Here is a 16,794-nt window from a genome sequence, read left to right as displayed (position 1 = left end):
GATATTAATAGAACCATACAGCTGAAGATTCATTTAATGGATATCGTCATAACCAAATTACTCGACTCCAACGCTATTGTCAGGTATCAAAGTTGTGTCTTAAATGTAGTTTTCCAAAATATTGATTATAATTTTCTTTACATCATTTAATGTCATTGTACTCATTTTAATAATATTTGTTTATTTGGCTGCTCTGGGTCTTAGTTGCAGCTTGCGGGTTCTTCCATCTTCATTGTAGCCTGCAAGATCTTTTAGTTGCAGCATGAGTGTCATTGTACTATTAATAGAAATTTTGCTATGCCAAGTTCTCTATGATTATTCATTCCATTGTGATACTTTAAAAAATATCTACTTAGAACAACATTCCTAAGTGAAAAACTTGAAATAAAAATATGGTTTTTGTTTTTTTTAAAATAGAGCCCATAACTGGTCAAATGTAGTTAAGTGTCTTTTATCTAGACTGTTCAATACTGAATTTCTCCAATATTCTCTTTTAAGGAAGTTGGCTGATTTGGATGAAATTTATTATGCCTAAATGCGTGTTAAAATATCTCAGTTGAAGCAAAATGGCAGCCCACCACTGGTTTTTTAATGAGTATATCTTATATAATTTTGAGGGGATTTTGTAAAAATTGACATATTGGTGGAGACTGATAGAAGTGTGTAACTATCAAGGATTTTGTGAGCTGCATACCCTAGCAATAATGAACATTTATAACAAATAAATGTTTCTTAACATATAACATTTCTTTGATACAATGAACTAACATACTTTGAAAAGTAAGAAGTGTTTATGAGAGTCTTTATCATTATCACTATTGAGAACAGAAGTGGAACACGTAAAGGGGACTTGTGGTGTCTTCTGGGGAAGGATGTACAGACAGCAGGAACGTAGGGGCTAAGTAGGGAGTTCTGATTTTGAGCAGTGCTAGCCCAGCCTGCTTTACATCAGGATCCACGAGGTTGATGAATGAGGTTGACAGGGCTCTGCCAGGACCTTCTGAACGATTGTGCAAGATGTGGTGGGATGGAGCATCTCCCATCAGACACAGCCAGGTTTCAGAGTCACAGCCCTGCAGTGGGCCCTGGGGGATCCTCTCCATTTCTCCTCCTGTGCAGGCTCCCTCCTGTCTTCAGCGCCTTCCCTTCCCAGTCTAGGCCACACGGGGCAGCACTTCCACCTGTTGTTTTATATCCTTCCCAGCGTCCCCTTTAGTAAAACCCCAGCCCTGTCCAGCCAGGCTGGGAAGCAGAGGGGAGAACCTCTGCTGGGGACTGGTGACCCTCAGACAACCCCAATCCTTCTCGCTTATTTCATGGAGAAAATGGTGAAGTGTGGAGCAGAAATCCCCTCCAAGTCCCAATTCTTCTCACAGCCCTCAAACCTGCCTAGTTCCATCTCTGCCAACCTCCTTCCTGACCGCTGGAGGGGGAAAAGGGTTCCCCCTGTAAGGCTAACACTAACACTTCCTCTGGTTTCTGCATCTGATCCTCTTTCCCTGTGTTCAGACACCTCCTTTAATCCATCACCCTCCTCTTTGCTGGATCTTCAGCCTCTGTCTCTGTCACTCTCAGCATATTCATTCTCCCACTGTTATTTTTTAAAATCACTTCTTTTGGCCTCCTATCCCTCTCTAGCTGTCATCTTCTCTCTCTGATTACCTTTATAACCCAGTTCTTTAAATGTCATTTATGTTATCTAAGCGCCTGACTTCCTGTTTTTTAGCTCTCTTAATCATAAAAGTAAAACATAGACACACAGTTCAAAGAAAAGTTAAAGAATAAACAATGGCTTAAATGAAAAATTAAAGAATAGAGAATGGCTTAAATGAAACATGAAAGTCTTTTCTTCTCCACCTTTGGCCCTATACCTTGGAGGTAACCACTTTTAATAGTCTATTTTAAATTCTTCTTGTAGTTTCTACCATTATACAAATAATACACCCTATTTCTTTTTGTGTTAACTTTTGGTGTTAACTGTTAACTTATCACTTTGAAAAAATAGGAATTTAGCTCTTTCATCTTCCCCACTCTGAAATTAGTTATACTGATATTTATAGTTTATTGCTCTCTGTTAGTTTTTGCTATTAAACTTATATTACCTGTTCTGTCAGCTTTAGACAGCAGTCTTTTAACTGTAATCACACCCCATTGTATAAGAGTTAGACATTTCCATTCCATACACTGTCCTCCATTTATCTTCTTTCTAATGCTCATTTCTCACATTCCTAACACTGACAAATATATAAATTCTGCTCTGTAAACTATTATTAAGCCTTCCATGTTTTAGGTACAAATTATTTACAGAAATAAAAATTAATCAGTACATACAGTGCTAGGATTTTATAAACATTATTTTCTATACAACCAAATGGTATCTTTGGCCTCATAGGGAAACATATATCTTTATTTTTAACTGAAGCATAATTGACATACAAAATGATATTAATTTCAGGTGTACAGTGTAATGATTAAACATTTTTATACATTGCAAAATGATTACCACAATAAGTCTAGTTATCATCTGTCACCATACAGAGTTACACATTTTTTTTCTTATGATGACAACTTTTCTTATGTTACTTTCAAATTTGCAGTACAGCGTTATTGGCTGGAGTTGCCATGCTGTACATTACATCTCCATGACTTATTTTATAACTGGAAGTTTGTATCCCTTGATCCACTCTACCCATTTCGCCCACCCTGCAACAGCACTCCCTTCTGGCAGCTACCAACTGTTTTCTTTTTTTCTTTATTTATTTTTTAAATTTATTTTATTTTATTTTATTTTGTTTTTTAAATTTTATTTTATTTTTAAACTTTACATAATTGTATTAGTTTTGCCACACATCAAAATGAATCCACCACAGGTATACATGTGTTCCCCATCTTGAACCCTCCTCCCCCCTCCCTCCCCATACCATCCCTCTGTGTCGTCCCAGTGCACCAGCCCCAAGCATCCAGTATCGTGCATCGAACCTGGACTGGCAACTCATTTCATACATGATATTTTTTTTTTCCAACTGTTTTCTGTATCTATGAGTTTTGTTTTGTTTATTAGGTTCTGCATGTAAGTGAAATCATGGTGTTTGTCTTCTTTTGACTTATTTCACTTAGCAATCCATGTTGTCACAAATGACAAGGTTTCATTCTTTTTTATGCCTGAGTACTTTTCCACTGTCTGTATATATACCACATCTTCTTTATTCATTGATGGGCAGTTAGGGTGTTTCTATATCTTGACTATTGTAAATAGTGCTTCAGTGAACGTAGAGGTGCATGTATGTTTTCAAATTAGTTTTTCATTTTTTTGGACAAATACCTAGAAGTGGAATTGCTGGATCATATGGTATTTTTATTTTAAGTTTTCTGAGGAACATCCATATTATTTTCCATAGTGGCTGTGCCAATTTACATTCCCACCAAAAGCACGGAGGGTTGTCTTTTCTCCACATCCTTGCCAACACTTGTTATTTCTTGTCCTTTTGATAATAGCCATTCTGACAGCTGTGAGATGATATCATGTTGTGGTTTTGATTTGTGTTTTCCTGATTAGAAATGTTGAGCATCATTTTCATGTGCCTATTGGCATCTGTATGTCTTCTTTGGAAAATCTGTTCAAGTCCTCTGCCCATTTTTTAATCAGTTTGTTTGTTTTTTGTTGAGTTGTATGAGTTCTTTATATGTTTTAGTTATTAACCTCTTATCAGATACATAATTTGCAAATATCTTCTCCCCTTCAATAGGTTGCCTTTTTATTTTGTTGATGGTTTCCTTCACTGTGCAGAAATTTATTTTCTTTTAGTTTGATATAGTTCCATTTGTTTATTTTTTCTTTTGTTGCTGTTGCCTTTGGAATCAGAGCCAAAAAAACTTTGCTAAGACTGATGTCAAGGTACTTTCTGCTTATGTTTTCTTATAGGAGTTTTATTGTTTCTGGTCTTACATTCAAGTCTTTAATCTATTTTGAATTAATTAAGAAATATAATCTTATAAGTTGCTAATTTTCTACTAGTCAAGGTCGTAAGCATCAAGGTCAACGGATTCTCTCCTGTCTTCCAACAGCGCTCAAAATCATGTCATATTCTAGTTGGATTTATTTGAACAGTGACTTTTTATTTGTCTAAATATTTTCTTCTATAGAAGATTATTTCTTTTGGATTTTCTGCTGACTACTTTTGTTGAAAGAAGGAATATGCCTTTTTATTTCTTTGCTAGGATTTTTGAGCTTCAGAGTCATTTCCATGTTGAATAGAGTCTGCTTTCTTCTTTACGTAATTTTTTGCCCACAAATCTTTCCTGTTATAATTTGCACCAATTACTTTAGAGGCACAACTGTCATCTCAGTACTTCTTTTGACTGCCTGCTGTTTCTTGGATCCCATGGCTTCTTCATCTTGGATTCCCCTCTTGCTTTCTTTATAATTTTCTCTGAGTAACTACTTTTTAAACATTTTTTTCCTACAGAAAGTTGCATAGGAGTTGAATTTTCAGTCCTTGTATATCTGAAATTTTCTTTGTGTCCCTTTATGTCTCTTATGCCCCATAATTGTCCCACATGCTGAGTATGCAATTCTAGATTCAAAATTACTTTCCCATAGAAATTCTATTCTAGCATCAAGTGCTCTTGAGAAGTCTGTTAGTATTATGATTTTTTTTTATAGGTGAAATTTTTTCTCTGGCTTTGGAAACTTTTAGAATCTTTATTTTTTTCCCATGTATCCATGGGCCCTTTCAGTTTGAATATTTGTGCCATTCTTTAGCTCTGATAGAACATTCTTTAGCTCTGATAGAATTTTTCTTCATTTCTTCCTTTCCATATACTCTATTCCCTCTGGAGTAATTTTTATTTTGTTAAAAATTAATTAATTTGACTGCATCAATCTTAATTGTAGCATGTGGGCCTAGTTGTCACATGGTGTGTGGGATCTTAGTTTCCTGACCAGGGGTTGAATCCACGTCCCCTGCATCAGAAGGTGGATTCTTAACCACTGGACCACTAGCAAAGTCCCTGGAGTGACTTGTAATTGGATGTGACAACTCTTACATCATCCATGATGCTTAATGTTCATCTCATTTTCTGTCTCTGACCTGTGTACGGCATTCTGAGAGATATCCTTGTCTTTGTCTTCCTGATGTTGTGTTTGTATTTTTTGGGCACAATCAATTATATTTGTAATTGTCAGTAATTTGTTATTTTCTGATTGCCACTGTTTTATAGCATTGATATTTTTATTTTATTGTGTGATATCATCCTGAGTGTCTATGAGCATTTGGATTATTAAAAGTGTTGTTCTGTTTTTGAAATTACATCTTTCTCCTGTAAGTTCATTGTGCTGTCCACTGGTCCCCCTCTGCTCAGTCTAAATCTATCTGAATGATTCTCTTTATCAAAGGTTTTGCTTTGATACAATTCTGATTCCCAAATCTATGTCTTTAGCCTCTGCCACTTTTCACGGCCCCAGAATCATGAATGTATCTAGCCAATGCCTGCTGAAGAACTCAGTATAATGTGTACAAAATAATTTTCTCCATATTCCCTCTCTCAGGTTAACTACCATCATGTCTTTAATTAAGCTGGAAATCCAGACATTATCTTTGACTAGTTCCCTCCCCTCTCCCCCATTAACCAAGTCCTAAGGATTCTCTTTCTTTAATATCACTCAAAACAGTTTCTTGTACATCCTAACCACCACATCTTTGATTCAGATCCTCACCATTTTGCATTTTAATCTTTTCTAAAGATGAGTTTGCCTCATGTCTTTCCCATGATTGAGTTTCTATTGGGTGAAAATCTCAAAATGGCACTACTTGCCTCCCCCAGCTTTCTTCCCCAATGTTTTTTCCTCTTAAGTTTCACATTTTGTATTAAGCCATAGATAGTTCCCTAAATATATTATGCTAATTCATGTTCTGGTCTTTTAGAATTTTCTGTTCTTTCTGTTCTATATGCCCTTCCATGCATCCTCACCAAGCGAATAGTTTCTCACCTTTTAATTCTCAACATAGTCATTTCCTTCTCTGAAAAGCCTACCATGATTGCCAGCCTGGATTGGGTCCCATTTTTTCTGTGCACACTTATTACTTGTGTCATGACACTGGTAGTAATAATAATAATAGATGAGCATTATTGGACTGGTTATTATGTACTATAATTACTATGTTAATATCAGTATAAGACTCCATTACCTCATTTTGTCCTCAGGATAACTTTTGAGATTTTTATCCCCAATTCTACATATGAGAAGATTGAAGCACAGAGAAGTTAAGTGCCCAAGTTCATAGAGCTAATAAGTGGTAGAACTCTAGTATTTGAACCCAACCTTGTCCCCCTAGACCCTGTGCTATTTATCCCAGTGTAATAAGCCAGTGAGTCTCACACTTGATCATGCATTAGAATTACTTGGAGGGCTCTCTCCTAGCGATGAGTTCCTGTATCAGCAGGTCTGAGGTGGGGGATTTTTTTTGCATTTCTGACAAGCTGTGGGTGATACTGATGCTGCCAGTGCATGGACACTGTTCTAGGCTTCTAATCAATTTATTTATTGATATTGTCTATTTTTCTCTCTCTTCAGCTAAAATAGAAGTTCCTTAGGGCAGGAGTATTTTTTTTTTTTTTAGTGTCCACATTCCCAGCATCTAGCAAAGTTGTTCTGACAGGTAGTAAGCCCCCAATGAACATTTACTTGAATTAATGAATGAATGAGGTAGTGGTTCTGACCTCTTTGTATAAGTGTATTTTTGCCTGAATGAAATTTCTGTGTATTTCAGGATTTTTCAGGTTTTATCAGTCACATACTGATTGGCATAGAGGGGCTGTGTACTCAAAGGTTTTGTAAGGTTGTTAATTGCATGACTGTAAAATACTTTGAAGCCAAACATCTATTGTATTTGGCTCACTATTCTTTCTGGAATGGGCTGCTCTCTGCCTGTTAGTTTATACTGATATTGTATGGAAAGAGGCTCTTTTGCCTTTTAACAGATTTGAACATTTCTTTCCTAAAAAAGCACCTTCCTTGATGTAAAATGACTCCATCATAAATGTGATGGCTTATAGGAATTGTGGTACATTTACTTTCCAGTATTCAAGCTTCTTCAAATGCCTGTATGATATGGAGTAGTTGAGTGGGAGGTTGGGGTGCTTTATCTCAGCCAGCTTGGCTCTGGATCACCAACAACCAGGCAGCAAGTGGGAAACAAGAAATTTCTGATGGCTTGAGAACTTTCTTTGATTCTGGCAGTCAAAGTTTGGTTTATTGGTATTTTCTTATATGTTACTGTTTTTTTCAAAATAGGAACACTAAATTTTTTTATTGTAACAGAATTTGCAAGAACTTACTGAAATCATCAATAGTCAGATTAACCACCTTCGTGAACTAGTTTCAGAAATACGGCGTTCTTTGGAGACACCACAGATGCCACCCTGTGTAAGTGTTAGAACATTTTTACTACTTCCATAAACCTATATTTCCTAAATAACCACTCAGTTAGAAGTGAGAGAGAGCTAATAACTCTGAGATTAACAAGACTGATTTATACTTTAGCAGTAGGTTGGAAACTAAACTTCTGTTGGAGGAATGCTAAAGTTTAGATTTGAGACATGATGCTGAATATTTTTGTTTGTAACCATAAGGTATAAAGTGCAATCAAAATGTAGGTATGAAGAGGAATAAAAATCATATAATCAAAATTCAGCATTTATACTTGACTGTGGAAAATGATGTTGCAGGGAAAATAAGGTATTAATGATTTTACCTACTTTTCAATGTTTATTTTTACTCACAGATGATTTATACTGGCTATGTATCATTTTAGAGGTCATCTGGATTTACACATAAAGGTTTTGACTGTATACCTCATAGAAAAATTAATGTCTAGAATCCAAAGAAAGGAGCTTAACCCATCCTGTTCTTTTATCCTGGACAGGGAGATGATAACCCATCTTTACCAGCAGAGAGGCAGGAAAATGATGCTGAGACCAATCCAGGAGGAACATCTCTTCAGTCAGCAGCATCCCCTGAATGGCAGCAACTGGAGCGCAGCGAGAGTCCATCACTTCCCAGGATTGTCTGTGCCTGCTCATTACAGGCGAATCATGAGTCAGGCAGCCCAGCAACTAGGCGTTTTCTTCTGTCCATTTTCAGTGAAGATGATGAAAATGCCAACAGTGATCTCTCATGTGCCCAGGATTCTCTAGCACAACCTACAGCACATCTTCCACAAGCAGAATCCAGTCTGCACGACAACTTTGAGACAGTGAGAGATTCAGCTATAAATAACAACATGAATCCAGACACTGCCTTGCCATCTCTCTGCATCCCTCCCAATTTTGGTGAGTTTGAAATGGCACACATTTTAAATAGCATCTTGGTAATCTAGATTAAAAAGCTTCCTCAATGCAAACTAGTGCTAGTGGTTTTCCGATTCAATGGACATGAACTTGAGCAAACTCTGAGAGATGGTGAAGGACAGGGAGGCATGGCATGCTGCAGTCCATAGGTTCACAGTCCAAGAGTCAGACACGACTGGGTGACTGAACAACAACAAAAATACTGAGATAATTGTAGCTTCACATGTAGTTGTAAGAAATAATACAGAGTCATAGCCTTTACCCAATTTCCCAAAGTGATAACATCTTGTGAAACTATGGTAAAATATCACAACCAGGATATTGATGTTGATATAATCCATGGATCATATTCAACTGTTCCCAGTTTGACTTGTATTCATCTGTGTGTCTGTACTTTTAGTTTTATTCTGATTGATCATGTGATAAGGTTTGTATGTCCACCACCATAGTCAAGGGACAACAGTTCCATCACATGGATCACTTGTGTTGCCTTTTTATAACCATGCCTATCACCCTCTGATGACCTGGCCCTCTTCATTCCCTTATCCCTAATTCTTAGAAACCACTTATCTATTCTTCATCTCTAGAACTTTGTCACTTCAAAATTGTTATATATTTGGAGGCATATAGTATATAACATTTTGATACTGGCTTTTTTCACTTAGTATAATGCCCTGGAGATTAAACCAAGTTGTTCAGTAGTTCCTTCCTTTTTATTGCTCAGTACTGCTACTTGGTATGGATGTGTCATAGTTTAACCATTCATCTGTTTAAGAAAATTTAGAGTTTTGTAATCCAGGTTTTTATGTTAGGACTAAGGCTGCCGTGAATCTTCATGTACATGTTTTTGTGTAAATAGAAGTTTTCATTTCTCTGACATGAATACCCAAGAGTGCAATTGCTCGCTATATGTTAACATCATGTTTAATTTTATGAAAAACTACTGGGCTTCCCTGGTGGCTCAGATGGTAAAGAATCTACCTGCAATGCAGGAGATCAGGGTTTGATCCCTGGGTTGAGAAGATTCCCTGGAGAAGGGAATGGTAACCCACTCCAGTATTCTTGCCTGGAGAATCCCATGCAGAGGGCCTGGCAGGCTATAGTCCATGGGTTGCAAAGAGTCAGACATGACTGAGCGACTGTCACTTTGTACTTTCATCTGTTTTCCAGTGTAGGTGTACCATTTTCCATTCCTGCCAGAAAGGTATGAGTTTCTCTGGAGCCATATTTCTGCTCTCTTTCTTGTTCTTTCTTCCTGTTGATGATTCATGATTCCTTCTTTCATCATATCCTATCTGGTAGAAGATTTTCTTTTAAATTTACTTTAAGAATAAGTCTGCCAAGGACAAAACCTTTTAGTTTTCCTTTGTGCGATAATGTCTTTGTTTCCCCTTCTTTTCTGAAGGACAGTTTCACTCAGTATGGAATTCCTGGATGAGAATTTTTACATTATAGCCCTTGAAAACTTTTTATTTGTAGAAACGCCAGGAGAAGCAGAAACCAGCCTTTCAAGCAGCACTGAGATAATGCATTACCCAACTTTACTGGAAAATGGCAGTGGCCAGGATATTGTCTCATCTGACTTAATTCCTCCCAATTTTGGTGAGTTTGAAATGATATACATTGCAAGTAGCACTGTTTCATCTAGATTCCTTAATGCAACTCCATGGTAGCTCTTTTATATATTATGCTTTTAATTTTGAGGTAATTTTAGATTCATGTGTAGTTGTAAGAAATTATACGGAGATCCTATTTTTGCATCATCTATCTTCCTTAATAAAAACATCTTGCAAAACTATAGTAAAAAAAAAAAAAACAACAGTATACTGACATTGATTAAATCCACGTGTGTGTGTGTGTGCATTTAGTTCTATGCAATTTTATTTCATGCATCAGTGTGTTTGTTCTGGGCTTCCCTGGTGGCTCAGAGGGTAAAGAATCTGCCTGCAATGTGGGAGACCAGGGTTCGATCCCTGGGTTGGAAAGATTTCCTGAAGAAGGGAATGGCTACCCAGTCCAGTATTCTTGCTTGGAGAATTCCATGGACAGATAAGCCTGGTTGGCTACAGTCCATGGGTCACAAAGAGTCAGACATGACTAAGCGGCTAACACACACACACACATGCACACACACACACACACACACACAGAGTCATGATACAGAACATGTCCATCATTACCACAAGCACCCTTCATATTGCCCTTTTCTTAACCATAACTACTTCCTTCTGGTCACCCTTTCCTCCCATCCTGCCCCATCCTAACACCCCAGGCCGGCCCCAAATTGACTTTCTATGATTTTGTCATTTGAATATTGTTATTTAAATGGAATAAGTACTATAGAACCTTTTGGGCATGGCTTTTTTTTTTTTTTTTAACTGAACATAGATGGCTCAAGTGGTAAAGAATCCACCTGCCAATGCAGGAGACACAGGAGACATGGGTTTGATCTCTGGGGTGGAAAGATCTCCTGGAGGAGGAAATGGCAACCCACTTCAGTATTCTTGCCTGGGAGATCCCATGGACAGAGGAGCCTGGTGGGCTACAGGACATGGGGTCACAAAGAGTTGGACACGACTGAGCACATGCACACACACATTGCTTGTATCAAGAGTTTCTTCCTTTTTATTGTTGAGCTGTATTCTATGGTATGGGTGTGTAACTGTTTATTTGTTCACCCATTGAAGGACATTTGGGATATTTCCTATTTTTCATTGTTACAAGTTTAGCTCTATGAACAGTCCTTTGCCAGCTTTCACATAAATATAAATCTACATTTCTTTGAGATGAATGCTCACGAGGGCAATTCTGGGTCACATGTAATTCCATGTTTAGTTTTATAAGAAACTGCTAAAATTATTTTTCAGAGGAGCTGTGTAATTTTTCCTTCTACCCATAATATATGTGTGATATAATTTTTCTTCATGTATATTTATTCTCTTTCCATTGTTCTTTCTTCTTGATGCTCAAAGAGACAAGTTCTTTTAGTTTTCCTTCATGTAAGAATATATTTATTTCTCATTTCTTAATGAGGCATAGTTTTACTGCATATAGAATTAATGATTCACAGTTATTTTCTTAAGCACTCAAAAAATGTTTTTACTGTAACTATGCCAGAGGTAGCAGAAACCAGCCTAGAGAACAAGCCTGAGACAATGAGTTACTCAACTTTATCAGGAAATGACAGTGGCCCGAGTTCATCAGTCAACCTCCCACCCAATTTTGGTGAGTTTCAAATAATACATAGTATAAGTAGCACTATGTAATCTAGTCGCATCAGCATCCTTAATGCAAGTTAGCAGTAGTCTGTTTTTTAAAATTAAACATTTTATTTTGGAATAATTTTAGATTCACATACATTTATAAGAAAAAAAAATAAACTAAATTTAATGAACTCACCAAAAAAAAAAAGAAATAATTAAAAGACCCCTTTTACACTTGACCCTTTTCTCTCAATGATAACATCTTGAAAAACTAGTAAAATATCACAACTCAGGTTATTGACATTGATATAATACACAGATGTTACTGAGATGTCCCTAGTTTTACTTGTGGTAATTTGTATGTGTTTATATTTATTTCTGTCTGATTTCATCATATGAGTAGATGTAATATCCACTACCACGTCAAGACGTAGAAACATTTCCATTACCATAAGGATGCCTCTTCTTGCCCCTTTATAGCCACTCCCACCTCCCTTAGATGACCCTCTCCTTCCCCATTGTTCATTCCCTAGCCCCTGGCAAACACTGGTTTCTATAATTTTGTCACTTCAAGAATATTATACAAAAGGAATCTTATGGTACATAAACTTTGAGGATTTTTTTCACTCTGCATAATTCCTTGAGGATTCATCCATGTTGTTGCATGTACAAAACTTCTTTTTTTTTGCTGAATAGTTTTACAGGATTTCAATATGCAGTAATTGTTTTTAACCACTCAGCCATGGAAGGACATTAGTTTTTTTCCCTATGGTTTTTAGTATTAAGTGTAATGATGTTATGAACATCCCTGTACTGGTTTTTGTATAAATGTAAGTTCTAATTTTTCTGTCTTGAATTCCAAGAGTGCAATTTTTGAGTCTTATGGTAATAGCATGTTTAATTTTGTAAGAAAATGCCAGTTTTCTGGAGAGGTTGTACCATTTTTCATTCTTACCAGCAATGATCCAGTTTCTTTACATTCATATTTCTGTTCTTATCATAGCTTTTTCTTTCTTTCTGATGCTCCCAATTTTCTTCTTTCATCCTCTCTTTTCTGTTTGAATATATTCCTTTAACCTCTCCATATGGGTAAGTCTGCTAGGGACAGATTCTTTTAGTCTTCCTTTGTTTCAAAATGTTTCTGTTTCACCTTTTACTTGAAGGATAGTTTCATTTCATGTAGAATTCACCATTGAGAGTTCTTTTCTTTCAGGGGTTGAAAAATTTATCCTTACACAAATGCCAATAAAGGAAGAAACTGATGTGGAAAACAGCTCTCAGACAGTGTATTATCCAGCTTTATTGGGAAGTATCACTGGTCTAGGTACTGACTTTTCATCTCATTCCACCCCACCTAATTTTGGTGAGTTTGAAATGATAGATATTGTGAGTAGCACTGTTTAGTCTAGATCCATCCACATCCTTAATACAAGCCAGTTGTAGCTCTTAAAACTTTTTGGTATAATTTAAGATTCACATGCAGCTGTAAAAATAATGCACAGAGATCCTATTTATGCTTTATTTTCCCCAACGACTACACCTTGCAAAACACTGATACAGTGTCACAACCCATATACTGACATTGATACAACCCACAGACGTTATTGAGGTGCCTCCAGTTTTACGTGTATGTGTGTGTACACTTTCATGTGTGTATTTAGCACCATGCAGTGAGAGAGTACACCACAGTCAAGGTAGAGATCATTACCATCACCCAAGGATCCCTTGCTACTGCTTTTATACAAACACAACTAGGCTTTGCTTTCTCCAAGACCCATCGCTAACACCTGGCTACCGTTGATCTCTTCTCTGTTTCTATAATTTTGTCTCAGATTGTTATATAAGTGGAATAACATACCATATAACTTTGGGATTGGCTTCTTTCACTCAGCCTAATTCCCTGAAGAGTCATCCAGTTTGTGGCGTGTGTCAATAGTTTATTACTAGTACTGCTGCAGAATATTCCATTCTATGGATATACAACATTTTAACTCTTCCCCTGTTGAAGGGCATCTGGATTTTTTTTTTTTTTTCAGTTTTTGGCTATTAGGAGTAAAGCAGCTATACATATTCATGCACATACTTTTGTGTAAATATAAATTTTTATTTCCTAATAGTTCCTTCCTATTGATGAAGAGTTTTCCATGGTGTGTGTGTATGTATACACACACAGTGTGTTTTTTTTTTAATTCATACATTGAAGGAAATTTATTTTTTTTCTTTCTGAGATGGTGTTTTTTTTAAATTCATACATTGCAGAAAATTTGATTTTTTTTATTTCTGAGTTTTTGGATATTTCAAGTAAAGTGCTGTGAACATTGATGTATTGATTTTTGTGTAAATATAAATTTCTATTTCTCTGTCATGAATGCCAAAAGTGCAGTTGCTGGGTCTTATAAGTAATAGCATGTTTAGTTTTATTAGAAACTGCCAAACAATTTTCCAGAGAGGCTGTACCAGTTTACATTTACAGCAGCAAAGAGTGGTTGATTCATTTTCTCTCCATCCACATCTCTGATCTGTCCACTGTTATTTCTTCCTTCATGATGCTCCAAGATTCCTTCTTTAATAATATGTTTTGTTTTTTGAAGATTTTCCGTTAGCCATTTTTAAGGGAAAATCTGCTAGGGAAAATGAAAAGATCTTTTTTCCTTTGTGTCATAATGTCTTTATTTACCATTCTTTCCTGAAGGACAGTCTCACCCAGTATAGAATTCACACTTGAGAGTTCTTATCTTTCAGCAATTGAAAAAGTTATACTTATAGAAATGCCAGGACAAGCAGAAACCACCATGGATAACAGCTATCAGACAGTGGGAAATGAAACTGTTGTGGGAAATGAAACTATTGTGGGAAAAGAAACTGTAGTGGGAAATGATAGTGACCCAGATATGGGCTCTTCACATCTCTCCATTCTACCCAGTGTTGGTGAGTTTGAAATGATACTTTGACATATATTTAGTCTAGATTCCTCACTCTCCATAGTGTAAGATAGAGGTAGCTCTTTCTAATGAAAGTTTTTATTTTCAGAAAAATTTAGCTGCACATGCAGTTATAATAAATAGTACAGAGCAATCCTGTGTTCTGATTACCCAGTGTTCCCCAATGGTAAAATGGTATCTACCATTGCAAAATGGTAAAATGGTATCATCTTACAGAATGATAGAAAATTACCACAGCCAAACATATCAACATGATACCATCCACAGATATTATTGAGATGCCTCCAGTTTCACTTGCATTAATATGTGTGTATTGAGTTATATACAGTTTTTTCATATGTACAGATCACGTCTCTTCTATGACAGGTAAGCCTTGGAACAGCTGCATCACTATCATGTTCTCTCATATTTCTCTTTTATAACCACACCCATCTCACTCCAACTGATATTTGCCCTCTACTCCTACCCTCTGCCCTGTTTCATGGTAACTGTGAATCTGTTCTCCAGATCTATTATTTGTCCCTTCAGCATAGTTATATAAATGGAATTGTGTGGTGTTTGAGATTGGTTTCTTCCTTCAGTGTAATTCCCTGGAGATTCATTCATACTGTTGTGTGTAGCAATGTTTCCTTCTTTTTATTTGCTGAGTATTATTTCATGGTGTGAATGTACCAGGGTTTATTTTTCTGTTCATCTGTTGAAAACCTCTGTTTCCGGTTTTTGACTGTTAAGGGTAAACTTGATATGAGTATTTATTCATCAGTTCGGTTCACTTCAGTTGCTCAGTTGTGTCCAGCTCTTTGTGACCTCATGAACCACAGCATGCCAGGCCTCCCTGTCCATCAACAACACCCGGAGTCCACCCAAACCCATGTCCATTGTGTCGGTGATGCCATCCAGCCATCTCATCCTCTGTCTTCCCCTTCTCCTCCTGCCCCCAATCCCTCCCAGCATCAGGGTCTTTTCCAGTGAGTCAACTCTTTGTGTCAGGTGGCCAAAGTATTGGAGTTTCAGCTTCAGCATCATTCCTTCCAATGAACACCCAGGACTGATCTCCTTTAGGATGGACTGGTTGGATCTCCTTGCAGCCCAAGGTACTCTCAAGAGTCTTCTCCAACACCACAGTTCAAAAGCATCAATTCTTTGGCGCTCAGCTTTCTTCACAGTCCAACTCTCACATCCGTACGTGACCACTGGAAAAACCATAGCCTTGACTAGATGGACCTTTGTTGGCAAAGTAATGTCTCTGCTTCTCAATACGCTGTCTAAGGTTGGTCATAATTTTCCTTCCAAGGAGTAAGCGTCTTTTAATTTCATGGCTGCAGTCACCATCTGCAGTGATTTTGGAGCCCCCAAAAATTAAGTCTGACACTGTTTCCACTGTTTCCCCATCTATTTGCCATGAAGTGATGGGACCAGATGCCATGATCTTCGTTTTCTGAATGTTGAGCTTTAAGCCAACTTTTTCACTCTCCTCTTTCACTTTCATCAAGAGGCTTTTTAGTTCCTCTTCACTTTCTGCCGTAAGGGTGGTGTCCTCTGCATATCTGAGGTTATTGATATTTCTCCCATAAATTTGGAAAACTCAGCAGTGGCCACAGGACTGGAAAAGGTCAGTTTTCATTTCATTCCCAAAGAAAGGCAATGCCAAAGAATGCTCAAACTACCGCACAATTGCACTCATCTCACACACTAGTAAAGTAATGCTCAAAATTCTCCAAGCCAGGCTTCAGCAATACATGAACCGTGAACTTCCTGATGTTCAAGCTGGTTTTAGAAAAGGCAGAGGATCAAATTGCCAACATCCACTGGATCATGGAAAAAGCAAGAGAGTTCTATAAAAACATCTATTTCTGCTTTATTGACTATGCCAAAGCCTTTGACTGTGTGGATCACAATAAATTGTGGCAAATTCTGAAAGAGATGGGAATACCAGACCACCTGACCTGCCTCCTGAGAAACCTATATGCAGGTCAGGAAGCCACAGTTAGAACTGGACATGGAACAACAGACTGGTTCCAAATAGGAAAAGGAGTATGTCAAGGCTGTATATTGTCACCCTACTTATTTAACTTCTATGCAGAGTACATCATGAGAAACGCTGGGCTGGAAGAAGCACAAGCTGGAATCAAGATTGCTGGGAGAAATATCAATAACTGTATCCTTAGTTTATAAGAAATTGTCAAACTGCTTTCCAGGGTAGCTGTACCATTTTCCATTCCTTCCAGCCATGTATGAGTGATTTTATTTCTCTGCATCCGTATTTCTGTTCTTTCCATTGTTCTTTCTCCTTCTTAGTG

At 37.1% G+C, this 16,794-nt stretch overlaps 1 protein-coding gene across 1 annotated transcript in view; it reads left to right on the top strand.

The window, feature by feature from the left end:
* BEND2 (BEN domain containing 2) overlaps positions 1-16,794 on the top strand; it is a 55,213-nt gene that overhangs the window by 18,180 nt on the left and 20,239 nt on the right. Inside the window, exons 4-10 of the mRNA XM_044937236.1 lie at positions 12-83; positions 7,322-7,426; positions 7,926-8,331; positions 9,829-9,951; positions 11,467-11,574; positions 12,766-12,942; positions 14,295-14,480. Of these exons, the coding sequence (XP_044793171.1) occupies positions 12-83; positions 7,322-7,426; positions 7,926-8,331; positions 9,829-9,951; positions 11,467-11,574; positions 12,766-12,942; positions 14,295-14,480 (1,177 nt within the window). The remainder of the gene's footprint in view (positions 1-11; positions 84-7,321; positions 7,427-7,925; positions 8,332-9,828; positions 9,952-11,466; positions 11,575-12,765; positions 12,943-14,294; positions 14,481-16,794) is intronic.

Source organism: Bubalus bubalis, chromosome X (assembly GCF_019923935.1).
Source record: "Bubalus bubalis isolate 160015118507 breed Murrah chromosome X, NDDB_SH_1, whole genome shotgun sequence".
NCBI lineage: Eukaryota > Metazoa > Chordata > Mammalia > Artiodactyla > Bovidae > Bubalus > Bubalus bubalis.
The sequence above is the reverse complement of the archived record's forward strand: the minus strand, read 5'-3'. Positions and strand labels throughout refer to the sequence as shown.